Source organism: Euprymna scolopes, chromosome 20, assembly GCF_053919585.1.
Source record: "Euprymna scolopes isolate OS-2025 chromosome 20, ASM5391958v1, whole genome shotgun sequence".
NCBI classification, from domain to species: domain Eukaryota; kingdom Metazoa; phylum Mollusca; class Cephalopoda; order Sepiida; family Sepiolidae; genus Euprymna; species Euprymna scolopes.
This window is the reverse complement of record NC_136501.1, coordinates 73,379,449-73,396,225: the sequence shown is the minus strand read 5'-3', so window position 1 is coordinate 73,396,225 and position 16,777 is coordinate 73,379,449. Positions and strand designations below refer to the sequence as shown.

Here is a 16,777-nt window from a genome sequence, read left to right as displayed (position 1 = left end):
AATATAATGCATAAATATTTTGTTTACTATAATGTATAAATATAATGTATAAATATAATGTATAAATGTAATGATAAAATAATGTATAAATATAATATTTTCTATAATGTATAAATAAAATATATAAATATAATGTATAAATATAATATGTAAATATAATGTATAAATATAATGTATAAATATAATGTATAGGTATAATGTATAAATATATATATAATGTATAAATATAATGTATAGGTATAATGTATGGATATAATGTGTAAATATAATGTATAAATATAATGTATAATTATTTTTTATAAATATAATGTATACATATTATGTATACATATAATGTATACATAATATGTATACATATAATGTATAAATATAATGTTTTCTATAATGTATAAATATAAGCACTGACCTCAACTGGAAAAACGTTCCAAGATAAAGAATAGAATTTCAAGGACGGCAATTCAACTAAATTTAGAAATTTGAGGAACTATGTCTTCATGACTGAGAGGAACGGAAATATATACATATTATCGAATAGGTGATAGCATTTCAAGCATGAAAATGGATTTTCTACAAAACCGTTTTCAAGCGTAATCGGTAATTTTATTATTTAAAAACCTAAACCAGGATTTGGACATAGCAACTTAGTCACATATATTTTCACAAAACAATAACCTTACATTTGTTAAAGGCGTATAATTAGTACCTAAATTGCTTAGCCTCCCAATTATTTGGCATTTAAAATTTAGCGCACACAATCGACGTACAGTGCTAAGTATTAGTTGTATCAAATACGAATAGAGAGCTCGGAAGGAAGGATCTAAATTAAATAGGAAATTTGTCTAGTTTACTATCAAATATATATCAGCGATTTGCAAGTATGTTATTAATGTTCGTCAGAATTAAAAAAAAAACATTAAGGTAAGCGAATTGTCTCAAACGAAAGGAAAACGTACAACAAAAAGTAAATTTACTAAATTTGATCCAAAAAATAAATATTTTGTGGGAAATTGAAATGATAGAAAGTTTTTCCATATAAAATGAGCTGACGTTTTCAGTGAAGTTGCATTTAGCCCACACATACACAGTGAAGCTTTATACATAAAATTTAAACAAGCTTTAGTAAAATTGCAAATAAGTTACGAATGTTATATATTTATTATTATTGTTGTTTGTTATTATTATTGTTCGTTGTTAAGTCTTATTAAAAGTGATGCTTAGAGAGAGAGATGTTGTAAGAGAGATTGTTCGTGTTATGATGGTATTCATATATATTAAATGTTCATACTTAGAAGTGTAGATATGAGATGTAGAGTTCACATTGTAGATATGATATGTGTATGTCAAGACATTCTAAACCGCATGAGATACATAAGACATATATAATAACAATTTTCACTTTACCTTTTGGTAGAATTACAACACAAAGACGACGCTTATAAAAACATATGATGTGTTTATTTCTCTCCCGACCGGTCGTGGTTTTCATCATCAAGAATTCAAAGCTTTACATTCTAGTTTCAGAAGTTACCGTCTCGCTTCTAGACGTTTGAAACCCAACTGCAGACTATCGTCTGTTGTCCTCAAACTCCCTCTCTGTTTCTCATTTTCTTATCTCTAAAGTTTTCTAACTATATCGAGAACTTCCCATTTTCCATGACGTAATACACATGTTAAAACATGTGTCTTCTTTCACGTGTTCTGGAAATGCGTGTACAAAACTTTTTCCTTTGTTTACAAAAGGAAGTTTAACCTATATTCCCAGTAACCTATATTTCCAATATTTTAAAAAACATGTTTATTAAATTATATTGTAGTTGCATTCTTCAACTGAATTTTTCATAACAGAATTGACAACGCACATTCTTTTCTTGAAACTATTTCATCTCTAAGCTAAACAATGGTTTGTTTTACATTCCATTTTCTAATTCTCTCTCGTAATCTATTTCTAAACCTAATTTACGAGGTTCGAATTTCGTATATTCTATTTCATTTTTATTTTAACTAAATCTCTCTATTTTTATACTTACATGAAAAGGGGACATCCCTTATCATGTAACACGAAGACAAATATCAGAACGATCTCGAAACATAAAATATCGATTTAAATTATCTAATTGCAACTCTATTCTGACCGAGATATATCATTAATAAACTTTGAATCATGGACCAAAACACATTTTTAATATAAACAGAGAAAAAAAGATAAGCATGTAATTGGGGGACAAATAAAATTGAAAGTTTGGTGAATCGCTAATATTACATTTAAAAGTAATAATTTTAGATTGAAAACTTTGTAATAAACAATTTAAACAACTTTTCAGCAATGGAAAATGTACAGAAAATTCAATTATGAAATATTCCAATGAACGCTGTCAGAATATTAAAATGTTATATGTTCAAGCAGCGAGAATAAAGAAATAATTGAAAGAATCATTTTCATCAGTTTCCGTCAGTGAAGATATAACTCAATGATCGCCAAGTTCGAATTAAAATAATCATTCACCTAGATATTTTAAGAAAAGTATGGCTCTATTCGCGGCATTAGATAAGACTAACGCGGAATAGTATAAACTCGAATAACGGCATCGAATGTAATGAGTTGCCATTTCGCGAGCTGGTTTTGTCTAAAGTGTACGTTACGAAGTGAAAGAGACACATTATTTATCAAAAGGATTACAATGCTTCGTCTTAAGAGTTAAACTCAACTAGAAAGATTTTAAAAGTTTAATTTTAGCGATATCTATCGAAAAATATATGTGAATAAAGAGTGCTCAATTTTACTTTGTATAAAATAAGCTGTGGGGTTGTATGGGTTTGAAAAATTACCATTTGATAATATGTTTGCACAATCCAGATTCAATAAATAATGCACACATTTCTTATCAGAGGAGAAAATGCGGCAATCTACATAGACGATAGTGATAAATAATAGCAGCAATTAACACCAATTACAGGTTAAAGAAAAAGAAGAAGACAATATGCGATTTGGGCATTGAAAAATGAAATAACTAGGCCAATTAAAAAAAATTATGGTTGAAACGCAGACCGAAAGAGAACGAGTTGAAAAAACAAAAATATATCGCTCTGGGAGAGGTTTCTTAAATTGACATTTCAAAACATTTCCCAGAGGCAACATTACAGAATCATATTTTTTTCATTTTAAACTGACTTTTTAACTGTTGTGAACAATAATTATGTTAATGTGTTTAACTTGTGTAATGTCTAATGGTATAAAAAATTATGATAACAGATTAATTTTAAAAACAGCCATGTAAGAAAAGGGAAAATATCAATAATTTGCGGTTGTAACATCGGACAATCGGAGACACATACCTGGACCGCTCCTAATCTCGGAAGATTCCTCCCAATGCATAACAAATCTCGAGTTGTCTTTTCTGCAACTTTATTTCAGATATATCCCATTGAAAAGCTGCAGTTGGTCCTAGACTAACGCATTCTGATCCACTCTACTGAGAGTCATCACCGTTCGACCTAAGTCGCTCTCTCTCTCTCTAACACCCAATCTTTTTGCATCTGCTCACTCTCGAATATTTTTTTAGAGCATAAGTGTATACTTAACTTTAATTCATGTACTTTTGGAAAAATAATTGCATAAAATGAACAACATTTTTTCTTTAATAACACAATGGCGCGTGTGAAATGAATATTTCCGCTAAAACACAACCGAATCATGATATTTACTTTTTAATTTTATCTATAAAATCAGGGGTTGGCAACTTATTCGCAGACCTAATCGCATTCTAATAATGAACTGTAGATCATTCATAGGACATCAAATAAAGATTACATACGCCGTCTCTGGTATACCTAAACACTAAAAACCATTACGAAAAGACACATAAGGAAATAAAAATAAACAAAGAAAAACAACAAAAGAACATCTCAAACTTGAGATAAACACCGAATAAAAATTAGTTTCCGTTAAAGATCGTCAAAATATATCAAAATAAAAATATACAACAGAAGTGAAATTGATTAAATTATGACGAGTATGTTTGAAATTGTTATTGGAAATTTAAAAATAAGCAACCCCCACACAAACAAAAACGAAATATGTATATCCATACAGAGGAGATCGGATGTTTACAAATATATACACTTACTTAGTTGTGATACATCAATCATTTTCACACAACAACCAGATGTAGATGTAACAATTCACTTGTACAAAAGTCAGAAAGCCTATCCTCTTTTGACACGGTGCAAATCTGTCCTCACAGCCATAAATGATGTCATCCTTTCCCCACATTTAGCAAATAAAAGATGTTCATCGATTTTCTTATTCTATCGATATTTCACTGTAAGCTTTTTGGTGGCGCTTTTCCGTTTGCTCTCCTCACTAAAATGTTCATAAACACCTGCCTCGCCACAGCCACTACATAAAACTTTCATGTATTCATCTATTCATGTAATTTAACTGAATTTCGATAAGAAAACTTTATTTTCAAACAACTTCCTATCCAAGCTCTGCTTTCTAGTAAATAATGACTCATAAGAAATACATTATGATTCATGATTGTACACAAACATGAAAGAATTGACAGATAACTATTCACCAGTCATTGCTTTCCAGTATTTATGATTTCGCCAGATATTATTTTCGCTTACAGAGGAATTTAGTAATAAACTCATAAAGTGTAAAATATAGAATCTCATTGTTTATTTCAATTTGCCCCTTATTATGCCTATCCTTATTTAATTCATGACATGACTCTTCTGAAACTCAGAAGTCTAATGCTTCTTTAGTAAGTTTAGTTTAAAGAATCCACACACACACACACCCACACACACACACACACACGCACACACACACACATATATATATATATACACACACGAAATCTATTTAATTCGAATTGATATAAAGGCACGATAAGTTAAACGCATACTGCCCATTTTAACGATAGTCGCATGTAAAAGGCACATAAACTTTAAGAGTGTCTATTTTTTTCTTATCTGTGTATATGTCTATGAAGATAAAGATGAATAAACATGTCTACTCACCTGTGAGGCCATCGTATTTTCAGGATTCCATGAAAGAATTGGTATTCCGACAGACTTTGCAAGTTGTGGGACATAACGTATCGCCGACGTTTGGAATGGTAGATGGGTCGGATTGTGGATATGCAGGAGAGTGATGGTATTATTCCGAAAGAAATCGTTACAGAAAGCGTTCAAAATCTCTTTGGTGCTGTAGCGTTGAATACCGCGGAGGTATCCGCGAGGTCCGAACTCACGTACACTCCGCCGGTACATATTGATAGCGCGAATCACAAAACCTATGAGTTTAGGTCGCGTGAACGGATTAGCTTCCGCTACGACGGCCAAACTGACCGGTCGTTGGTTTGGATTAGACAACATGCTCACTTCGCGAAAGTGAAACATGGACAACACTAATAAAAGCCAAACATTAAAATGAGCCACCATTTTTATATTAGTTAAATGATTTGTTTAATGGAGTTATAATGAGTATGTTCTTTACTGATTTTTCGCTCGGATTGTAATACGGAAACTTATACAGACAAAATTCATCGATCAAAAAACCGATTAAAATCAGGTCAATGATTTAAGCATTTCTATAAATTATGAGATGATTTTGAATTGTAAATATTCAATTATGCGATCTTTAAACTGATCTCATTTTTTTCGGATTATTAATTAATTTTAAGGGTTTTTAAGATAAATTTTAATCAAACATATCGCAAATAGCATGCAGTGAAATAATGGGAGGATATGGAGTTACTAGTTGTTTTGTGTTGCGATGGAAGACAAAGAATGTTAAATAATTACACTTTTTAAACTCCTTGTTCCGCATATTCTTATGAATCGAGTAATGTTTGTAAAGATAATTTTTCTCTGGGTTTCATCTTTGTTTTGTCACAAAAAATACCACTATTAAAAGCGGATTGCAAGAATTGAATCTTTCATGAATCTTCTGGGCCTAACATGGACATTGTTAACATAATGAGCATCCATACAGAAATAATAATGTAGTCATTCACACTAAGATGTTTAAATTGTGACGTGTGATTTTGTTTCATTTGGTTTTTACAATGAAAAATTATCTGTTTATTTTTATTTTCAATTACCGGTTCCGTGTTTCACGTTTTAAAATAAAAATGAGTTTGCGTTTACTTGCGTTTTAATTTGTATAAAACAATCCATTAAAACATGCAGTTATGTACAATTTCTACATGACCTTTGGTATTCAAAACAAAATGACGATTAATATTAAAAAAATGAAACTAAGGGAAACAATTAAACAATTAAAACAATTAAAATTATTTTAAAATAGTCGAAACATTATTGAACACAACTATATAATCCCTACAAATAATTTTAGGTAGAAAAACCAAAAGTGTAAATAAACAGAGTGCTACAAATTAATCAAGAAATATTACAAAATAAAATAGTTTTATAATCTATTTAAAAAATAGAAACATAAAAAAACAATAAAAAATAAACTAAAAATCTTAAAAATGTTCTTAAAACCTAATAATTTTAAGATCTACAATAGTTTCTTTCTCTTTATACCTATGGCATCAATCATTTGTTGACGCTATATAAAATGGTGAAGAGAGGGGACAGTTTTGGTTTCGTCTTTTGCCGCCATGCTGGAGCCGGTACCTTTCAAAGGAGACCCCAGCACATTGTTATGGATAGTCTTGTAAGTTGTGTCCAATCCATGCTAGGCAGCCAGGCGGAGGAGACTGAGCCTCTCGGGTCAAAACACACATGCGCGTCGATTGTTGATCGAATTAAATGTACTAGCTTCAGTTCAGCGCCGATCGAATCTGGAACAAAAATAAAAGAAATGTATTAATTATTGGATCTAAGATGTAATTTTATTAGATTTATTTTTATTTATTTTTTTACTTAATTTATTATTTACGTACTATAAAAATACATAATGTGTTTTTGTTTTTTTTTACACAGTGATCACCACTTATCAAGGCACGGAAGCCACTCAGGGATAAGGCTTATTGCATGTACATTACGTTAGTGTGGAGATTTGATGAAGTGTTTACTTAAGGGGGCGGTTCATTAGGCATTTGTTAACGTTGGACTTGAACACATGCAAGTTGTAGTCCGGTGGGAAGCAGGCAGACGGAACAGAGTTCCACATGCGAGCAGTTCTAAGAAAGAAGCTTTGTTCATGGAATCCGCGTTTTGATTTAGGCACAGATATAGAGTGTTGGAAATTTTTCACAGTGGATTCAGCTAGACGGGTGTTTTTCGTGAAAGATTGGCGAGGGGGGATCAGAAATGTTTATTTGAGTTCATGTGATTAATTGACAAAAGTATAGACAGATATCAGATTTCCAAAGCCGTCATTTTAATGATTAATATTGTGTTTGCTTAAACAACATAATCACGTTGACAAACTAGTTCTCACCAGATCAGCGACGTTAGACAACGTTCAGCATGACCAGTAATAGATGAGGGACCATTTTGTATCTATTGCGAGGTAAAATACCAGGTTGTAAAACTGGCGCGGTCTATCCACCTCTCTATGATAGATGTGCCTCTCTTAAGCCGTGGTAGGCCAGCTATCTAGTGATGACGTCCCGATAAAAATATACCCTTGATAGCTCTGGCGAAGCATCAAGTACGGACAAGATGTGAATTACACTAGAAACTCGTTTAGTGAGTTCAATCCCGGCTGCGGCCACATGTTACGTTTTAAAACATGATACACGATTTATAAAGTTGAAATAAAAACAAGTAGCATATAACATATTGCATAAATATTTATTACATATTGACGAATATCATTTTCTCTATTAAATATAAGGCTGTAAAATTTTGGGATGGAAGTAAATCAATATACTCATGTACCTATTTACTGTGCCTCCCCACGGGACAGAGTAAGACACCAGGGTCGTTTTTTAATGTGGAGAGATATACTCATGTACGGTAGAAACAAAAATACGCCTATAAACATAAAGAAGTCTGTGTTAAAATTTTAGGTTGTCGTTAAGAAAACAATTATGTATTAGGTATAGTTTTTTTTTTATTCATATTCAGATAAATAGTTAAATATATTAGCCTTTTCTCGTTCGTGATTTTTGTAGAGTATTGGTGATAAATGGTTTCAGTGACCAATATAAATAGTGAAATATCTTGTTTTGTTGAAAAAAAATCTTTAAGTGTATACCTAACATGCTGGTAAACACAAATTGTTCGATTAGCTCAAGATAAGATTTTTCTGTGATTTTTCTCTTCACATTCCTATTACGAAACTGATATTTGCCCTGCTAAATACGCGCCTTGACAATCGATTTCTCATTGATCTCGCGTGTTGGCCGCCGGACCACGCGATCTCTCACGGCCATAAATTATTTCAAATTGTCCTTTAATTCCTTCTATTACACCCAACATATAACTTGAGTTAAATAAGAATTATTTAAGGGTTGTTGACATATATGGAATTGAATATCTGCATACAGATCAAAAGAGAACAATAAAAGCAAAAGCGTTTCTATCTGTTCTTACAGTTTTCAGGAAGTGAAAGAAATTAGTGATACAGGATATTGCATTTTAAATAAACTTGCATGCATTATGCTTCAATGTCATGAATTATACGTACAATTATATTCAGTAATAAATTATAATCACTTTATAATACAAAGTTACTTTTCACTAACATCACACACGCATACATTCATATAAAAATTAGTTATATATAATACTAATTTAAGAGAATCTTCTTTAATATAAAGCGCAAAAAATCTGTTTAAATGTATGTTTGTATGTCTGTCTCTAACTTGGACCTAGGCGACAGATTTTCACGAGATCAAAATCACCTTGCAGATCGACCCTTCGGACGAGAAATGCGCGACAGTGAAGACGTCACTTTTTTTTCACGGTACGGAATCGAGCTTTCCTGCCTACTACCACTTTTTTAGTTTTTTTGCTTTTTTTGCTAAATACAGACCTCGAAACACCTGGGCAACGCCGGGCACCCAGACTAATATAATATAAAATATAATATGTAGACTATTAAATATATATATATATATATGTATATGCATATATATATGTAGTCATCGACACACAGTCCTGTTTCGTTGTATCACAACTCATCAGTGTCGCTAGACCAGCATCTCTTCCAAGCCAAGGATTGAACTTAGAATAATCATGTTGATAGTCGGCGGGTCTCCCACTTGACCATGGAATTGACGCCCGTAAATAACTCGTCGGAATGTTTATTTAAATAGACACCCGCCAGTACTTTTATAGTGCTCAAATCGCATGTTCGTAAACAAACAAACAACGAGCTTCGCATTTTCAGCCAATATATATATATATATATATATATATATATATATATATATATATATATATATATATATATATATATATATGGAGAGAGAGAGGGGGTGAGAGAGGCAGATACACAGACAGACAGACAGACAGAGATAGAGACAGAAATAGCAGGGAGACAAGACTTTGTTCCGGATTGAATGATGAACAGAAATGTGCCACCCTTCCAAATATTGATTTTCATCGAAAACGGTGAAATCAGCTATTTTGAAACAAGTCGACTAATTACGTGCCTTAGTTTGAGAGACCCTGCAGGAAGTTTACACATCGAACCGGAGTCAACAGTACATTGTAGTCTACATTGCATTGTGAGGAATCTACTGTATACCTTATAAAATTACCTGTAGGTAATGGCTTTACCTGAAGCTTTAAATGAAGAAGTCATCTATAAAGGTGCAAAAGTATATTAGTTTGAAATTTCTAAGACATTGGCTCAACCGTTTCCGAGTAAATAAGGAACGAACTTTCACACACAAGCAAAATAACTTTTGTATAATAATAATAATAATAATAATAATAATAATAATAATAGATCTGCTATGCTAATTTACGTATTGTTTAATATATATATATATATATATATATATATATATTCCCGGAAACAAACGACTAATATAGCCACATAAAATTTGTACATTTTTATATTTAGGGAGTGCGCAAATATAACATTACTCATATATATATATATATATATATATATATATATATATATATATATATATATATATATATATATCTACGTGGGTGAATTTGTGTATTCCATAATACGGATCCTTATTATTACAACTGTTTCTCAATTCCCAAATTATATAGTTATTACTTTAGAACATACATACATATATATATATATATATATATATATATATATATATATATATATATATATATATATATATGTTCTAAAGTAATAACTATATAATTTGGGAATTGAGAAACAGTTGTAATAATAAGGGTCCGTATTATGGAATACACACATTCACCCACGTATATATATATATATATATATATATATATATATATATATATATATATATATATATATATATATATATATATATATATATATATATATACACGCACCCCCATATGCATGAATATATATATATATATATATATATATATTTACACACATACACACAAATGGGGGTACGTGTGTGTACACATCTACCTGCGTGTATTTGTGTGCGTTAATTATGTATGTATTAAGAGTTAAACTAAATTAAAGAGATAGGCTAATGGCTTGTTTGAGATAATCTTCCCAAAATGAGCAATGAAGTATTCGCCGTATTTATTTCATTAGCGGACACACATGCATTTGTCCACAATGACGAGCGACAAGGCCAGTGACGTTTACACTTCTCTGCTTTCGTGTGACAAAAAATAACAGAAAGATGACGCCCAGTCCAACCCCAGAACGGAGAAAACTCAGTCGACTGCAAATTATACTATTTTTCCTTCGCTAACATCACACGATACACGTACATAATTTTCACACCGACTTTCTTATGTCACATTCAACAATATTCCGACCTATCTCACCCAATAATCGTTTTGCGAATTTAATTTAAAGACCGTAATATCGTGTTAGAAAAAAATAAGGTTTATTTCAAGCAAATAATACTGCATTCGATAAGGATAAGCGAGATAATAACGGAAAAGAATGCAGTTAATTCATTTGCTTACGAACGGAACCCGTGAAAATTCCAGGGTTTCTCCGCAGCTGTTTTATATTGATGTAGCTCATACTATAAACGAGCGTAGACCATACAAGATTATTATGCCTCTTGAGTAAAAATTGAAAAATTCTTGTGTAAAAACTCTGTTTAATATGCTTTCAGAAGGTAAATGGTTATGGCTGTCTAACTCTAAACTCCTTGTTACGATTTACTCATATATACACATTCGATAGACATCCGAAATGGGTGGGGTTGGAACCATCTTAATAGATCAATTCTGCTCAGATAACTATAAGGATTTATTGTAAACAAATAATTTTTTTTTTAGTTTTACGTTCAACACAATAGTGCAGTAGCTTAAATATTAAAATTATATTGCAACGAATATTTAAAATTATATTGCAACGAATATTTAAAATTATATTGCAACGAATATTTTAAAATTATATTGCAATGTATATTTTAAAATTATATTGCAACGAATATTTAAAATTATATTGCAACGAATATTTAAAATTATATTGCAACGAATATTTAAAAATTATATTGCAACGAATATTTTAAAATTATATTGCAACGAATATTTTAAAATTATATTGCAACGAATATTTTAAAATTATATTGCAACGACTATTTTAAAATTATATTGCAACGACTATTTTAAAATTATATTGCAACGAATATTTTAAAATTATATTACAACGAATATTTAAAATTATATTGCAACGAATATTTAAAATTATATTGCAACGAATATTTTTAAATTATATTGCAACGAATATTTAAAATTATATTGAACCGAATATTTTAAAATTATATTGCCACGAATATTTTAAAATTATATTGCAACGAATATTTTAAAATTATATTGAAACGGATATTTTAGAATTATATTGCAACGAATAGTTAAAATTATATTCCAACGAATATTTAAAATTATATTGCAACGAATATTTTAAAATTATATTGCAACGAATATTTAAAATTATATTACAACGAATATTTAAAATTATATTGCAACGAATATTTAAAATTATATTGCAACGAATATTTTAAAATTATATTGCAACGAATATTTTAAAATTATATTGCAACGAATATTTTAAAATTATATTGCAACGAATATTTAAAATTATATTGCAACGACTATTTTAAAATTATATTGCAACGAATATTTTAAAATTATATTACAACGAATATTTAAAATTATATTGCAACGAATATTTAAAATTATATTGCAACGAATATTTTTAAATTATATTGCAACGAATATTTAAAATTATATTGAACCGAATATTTTAAAATTATATTGCCACGAATATTTTAAAATTATATTGCAACGAATATTTTAAAATTATATTGAAACGAATATTTTAGAATTATATTGCAACGAATAGTTAAAATTATATTCCAACGAATATTTAAAATTATATTGCAACGAATATTTTAAAAGTATATTGCAACGAATATGTTAAAATTATATTGCAACGAATATTTTAAGATTATATTGCAACTAATATTTTAAAATTATATTGCAACGAATATTTAAAATTATATTGCAATGTATATTTTAAAATTATATTGCAACGAATATTTTAAATAATATTGCAACGAATATTTAAAATTATATTGCAACTATTATATAAAATTATATTGCAACAAATATTTTAATAGTATATTGCAAAGAATATTTCAAAATTATATTGCAACGAATGTTTTAAAATTATATTCAAACGAATATTTAAAATTATATTGCCACGAATATTTTAAAATTGTATTGCAATGAATATGCTAAAATTATATTGCAACGAATATTTTAAAATTATATTGCAACGAATATTTTTAAATTATATTGCAATGATTATTTAAAATTATATTGCAATGTATATTTTAAAATTATATTGCAACGAATATTTAAAATAATATTGCAACGAATATTTAAAATTATATTGCAACTATTATATAAAATTATGTTGCACCAAATATTTTAATATTATATTTCAACGAATATTTTAATATTATATTGCAACGAATATTTAAAAATTATATTGCAACGAATATTTAAAATTATTTTGCAACGAATATTTAAAATTATATTGCGACGAATATTTTAAAATTATATTGCAACGTGTATTTTAAAATTATATTGCAACGAATATTTTAAAATTATATTGCAACGAATATTATTAAATTATATTGGAACATATATTTTAAAATTATATTGCAACGAATATTTAAAATTATATCGCAACGAATATTTAAAATTATATTGCAACGAATATTTAAAATTATATTGCAACGAATATTTTAAAATTATATTGCAACGAATATTTTAAAATTATATTGCAACGAATATTTTAAAATTATATTGCAACGAATATTTTACAAAACGGTTATAAAAGCGGTGATTATGTTCGTCCGAATATTAAATCTTCTGTGTATTTTATTAAATAGATAGATTGTCAAAAAGACCCGTCCACGCTAAGTTTTAAAATATTTATCTTATTTTCTTCAAGTCAATATATCTAAATATATAATCGCTGTTATTGCCAAGAATTGTTCAAGTCAATCACATTCTACATTATTTTGTAGAGATTTCTAGTACCTATAGCCTCGCGTTTTTTCTGGGTGTAGTACCCCCGCTAAATATGAACCTGGTTTTGATTTAATTAGAACGAAGCAGGATTTTAAAATATGTGAATGCGAATTAGAGATAAGAAAATGTGAGAATAATAAATACTAAACAACACATTCGGGTAATCAAACGCCATTGAATGGCAGGTGTTTTGAGTGATGAATCGAAAATTGAATGAGATCAGTTCCTTTGTGAGTTCTTTACAGATTCCGGCTAGTTATATTTATTGATAACAAGTCATTGAAAATCTTTGGAATGTTCACTAAAGAGCAAACAGACTATGTTCAATCCTAGTCTGAGACCTGGCAAAGAGACAAAAATGGTATACGATGCTTACTTGCTCCATAAGATGTGCATCAAGGGGAAATTAAGTATTACTGATTAGGGAGCGGCACATCTCTTACATATCGTTGTAGTTGCATATAAAAAGGGAGTTTTCTGGCCACTTCAAATATATAAAACTATTAAAATGGAATAGGTATGATTCAATCAGAAATTAAAAAGAACATAAATCAACCCCAAAACTTAAAAATAGCATAACTCAATCCGAAAACTTAAAATGTATTTAGCATTAATGATGTGTGATTAAAAACTATAGGAAAATATGTGTAATATAACTGAGGTTGATTATGATTTAATCTACAATCGTAGTTTCTGTTTGTTTTAAGTCCCCACCTAGTTCTTCGAATGGCAAATTCATATGATTTGCTGTATTGTAAAGTGCGATATTGGAAAAATGGAAATTAATTTTTAAGATGCCAAAAACATCGTATTAGGTTAATATAATATTATTTTACTAGCAAGAATCTTGTGAAAATTTCATGAAGTATTCCACATTAATTTGCATAATGTTAATAAACATATGTTTGAAAAAGAGCTCCACAATATGAATACTTTTATGAAACATACTCTTCATACTTCAACGTAAACTAATTGTTATAACCAAAAAAAAAAAAATATATATCTCTTGACAAATAACATAAACACTCTAATCTTTAAAAATTTAGTCAGATAAATATTCTTTAAATAACTAATACAAAGTGTAGTATTTGAAACGTATTTATTAAAAAAAAACAACAACATGGTTTTATGTTCGATAAAGTTGTTTAAATTTATCTATATCTCTATACAAGTGAAAGTGTCTGTCTGTGTACATTTCCCTATACAATAACTATGTCAATTTTCAGTCGACACTCGGAATTTGAGATACAGGCTACTGAGATCTGGGAAAATATTTTTTATCCATTTTCGGCCAGAAATTCGGATGTAAAGGGGTCCAACTTCAACGATATGACCTTTGAGAACTCTACCAAACGTCTTCGCCAATTTTGGGTATAAACAGTTGACATTTAAGATGCACGTTCCTTGGACATAGATCTAACTTAATAACTTGATTTGACCAAAAAATAAATGTTAAGGAGTAATAATAGGGGTCAAAGCCAAAAATAATTTACCTCTACGGTATCTACCAATCACTCAAACAATTTCTTGTCTAAACATTTGGAATTTTACATCAAGGATATTCAGAGATAGGGCAAGCATTTTAATCGGTTTGGTTGAATATTTCAGCTACCAATATATAAATGTATGTATGTTTGCATTTTTGCCTAAAACTTTCAACAGAGGCGACGGATTTTCCCAAAATCAACATTGTTTTGAAGCCCAACCCTTTGGACGAAAAATATCGAAAAATTGGCTAAAAACATTAATTTCTTCACTTTCTGGTCACTTTTCAACAGGAAGGGGTCGCTTTTTCCACCGATATTTCAAAAGTCCTCCCCTCTTTTCGATTGTCTAGCCTTAATTTAAACCTACGTCACTTCTGGTTTGGCGGTCGTCGTAACAGCAATGACGTTAGGTTTTTTCTCGTTCTTTTCCTCCTTCGCAGTACGAGTCCGAGCCTCGCTTCCTACTACCACTTTTTTTTTGCTCAACACACACCTCCAAACACCAGGGCAACGCACGGCTGAAATGCTAGTATATCTATAAAAGTGAAAGTGTCTTTCTGTGTCTGTTTGTGTACATTTCCCTACACAATAACTCTGTCAATTATCAGTCTACTACACGAAATTTTATATACATGCTATTGACATTTGGGAAAACCTCTGTAATCCATTTCGGCAAGCAATTTGGCTGTTAAGCAGTCAAAGTTCAACGATTTGACTTTTGAAAACTCTACCAAACTCCTCCGTCAATTCTGCGGTCTCTACAGATTATTCAGATAATTTCTGATCTCAACATTTAACATTTTACATAAAGGGTATTCAGAGATAGGGCAAGCTTTTTAATCGGTTTGGGTCGAAATTTTGAGCAACCGATATATAAATGTATGTATGTATGTATGTATGTTTGCATGTCTTCCTAAAACTTTCGACAGAGGCGAAGGATTTTTACAAGATCAGTATTGTTTTGAAGTTCGACCTGTTCAGACGACAAATACCGAAAAACTGGCTAAAAACATTAATTTCTTCACCGTCAACTGGGCAGGGTCGCTTTTTTCGCAGATATTTTTGAAAGTCATCCCTTTTTTTATTGTCTTGTCCTTATTTAACCCTACGTCATTTCCGATTTGGTGGTCGTCATAACAGAAAATATGTCGCGTTCTTTTCCTCCTTCGCGGTACGGGTTCGAGCCTGCCTTCCTATTTACACTTTTTTTCTCAACACACACCTCCAAACACCGGGCAACGACGGGCACCCATGCTAGTATATTAAAAAAATTCACTCATATCCAGATTACTTACATCTAAAATTTCAAGGGTTTAGACCCAGAATTGGCTGAGGAGTTTGGTAAAGTCTGCAAAGGTCAATTCTTTCAACTCTGACTCGTAGGCGACCAAATTTTCCCCTTAAACCTGATTAAACAGTATGCTTCATGCCTTAATACACTTTGTGCAAAATTTCCAATGTTTAGACACAAAAATTGCTGTATAATTAGTAGGGACTGCAAAGGATAAATCTTTGTACTATCGTCAATCAATTTCTCGGCCCAAAACAGATTAAAACTCTTCCTTATATCTAAATACACAATTTCAAATTTTTAGATAAAAATTGGCTGAGTAATTTGGTAGAGACTTCAGAGGTCTTTATTTAGCTTTGACCCCAATTTTGTCCTCTTT

General features: G+C 30.0%; 1 protein-coding gene across 1 annotated transcript in view; it reads right to left on the bottom strand.

Annotated features, from left to right (window-relative positions):
• Positions 1-16,777, bottom strand: part of LOC145241463 (glutamate receptor ionotropic, NMDA 2B-like) — an 849,005-nt gene that overhangs the window by 701,314 nt on the left and 130,914 nt on the right. Inside the window, exon 2 of the mRNA XM_080104443.1 lies at positions 5,026-6,815. Within this exon, the coding sequence (XP_079960569.1) occupies positions 5,026-5,448 (423 nt within the window). The 5' untranslated portion in view covers positions 5,449-6,815. The remainder of the gene's footprint in view (positions 1-5,025; positions 6,816-16,777) is intronic.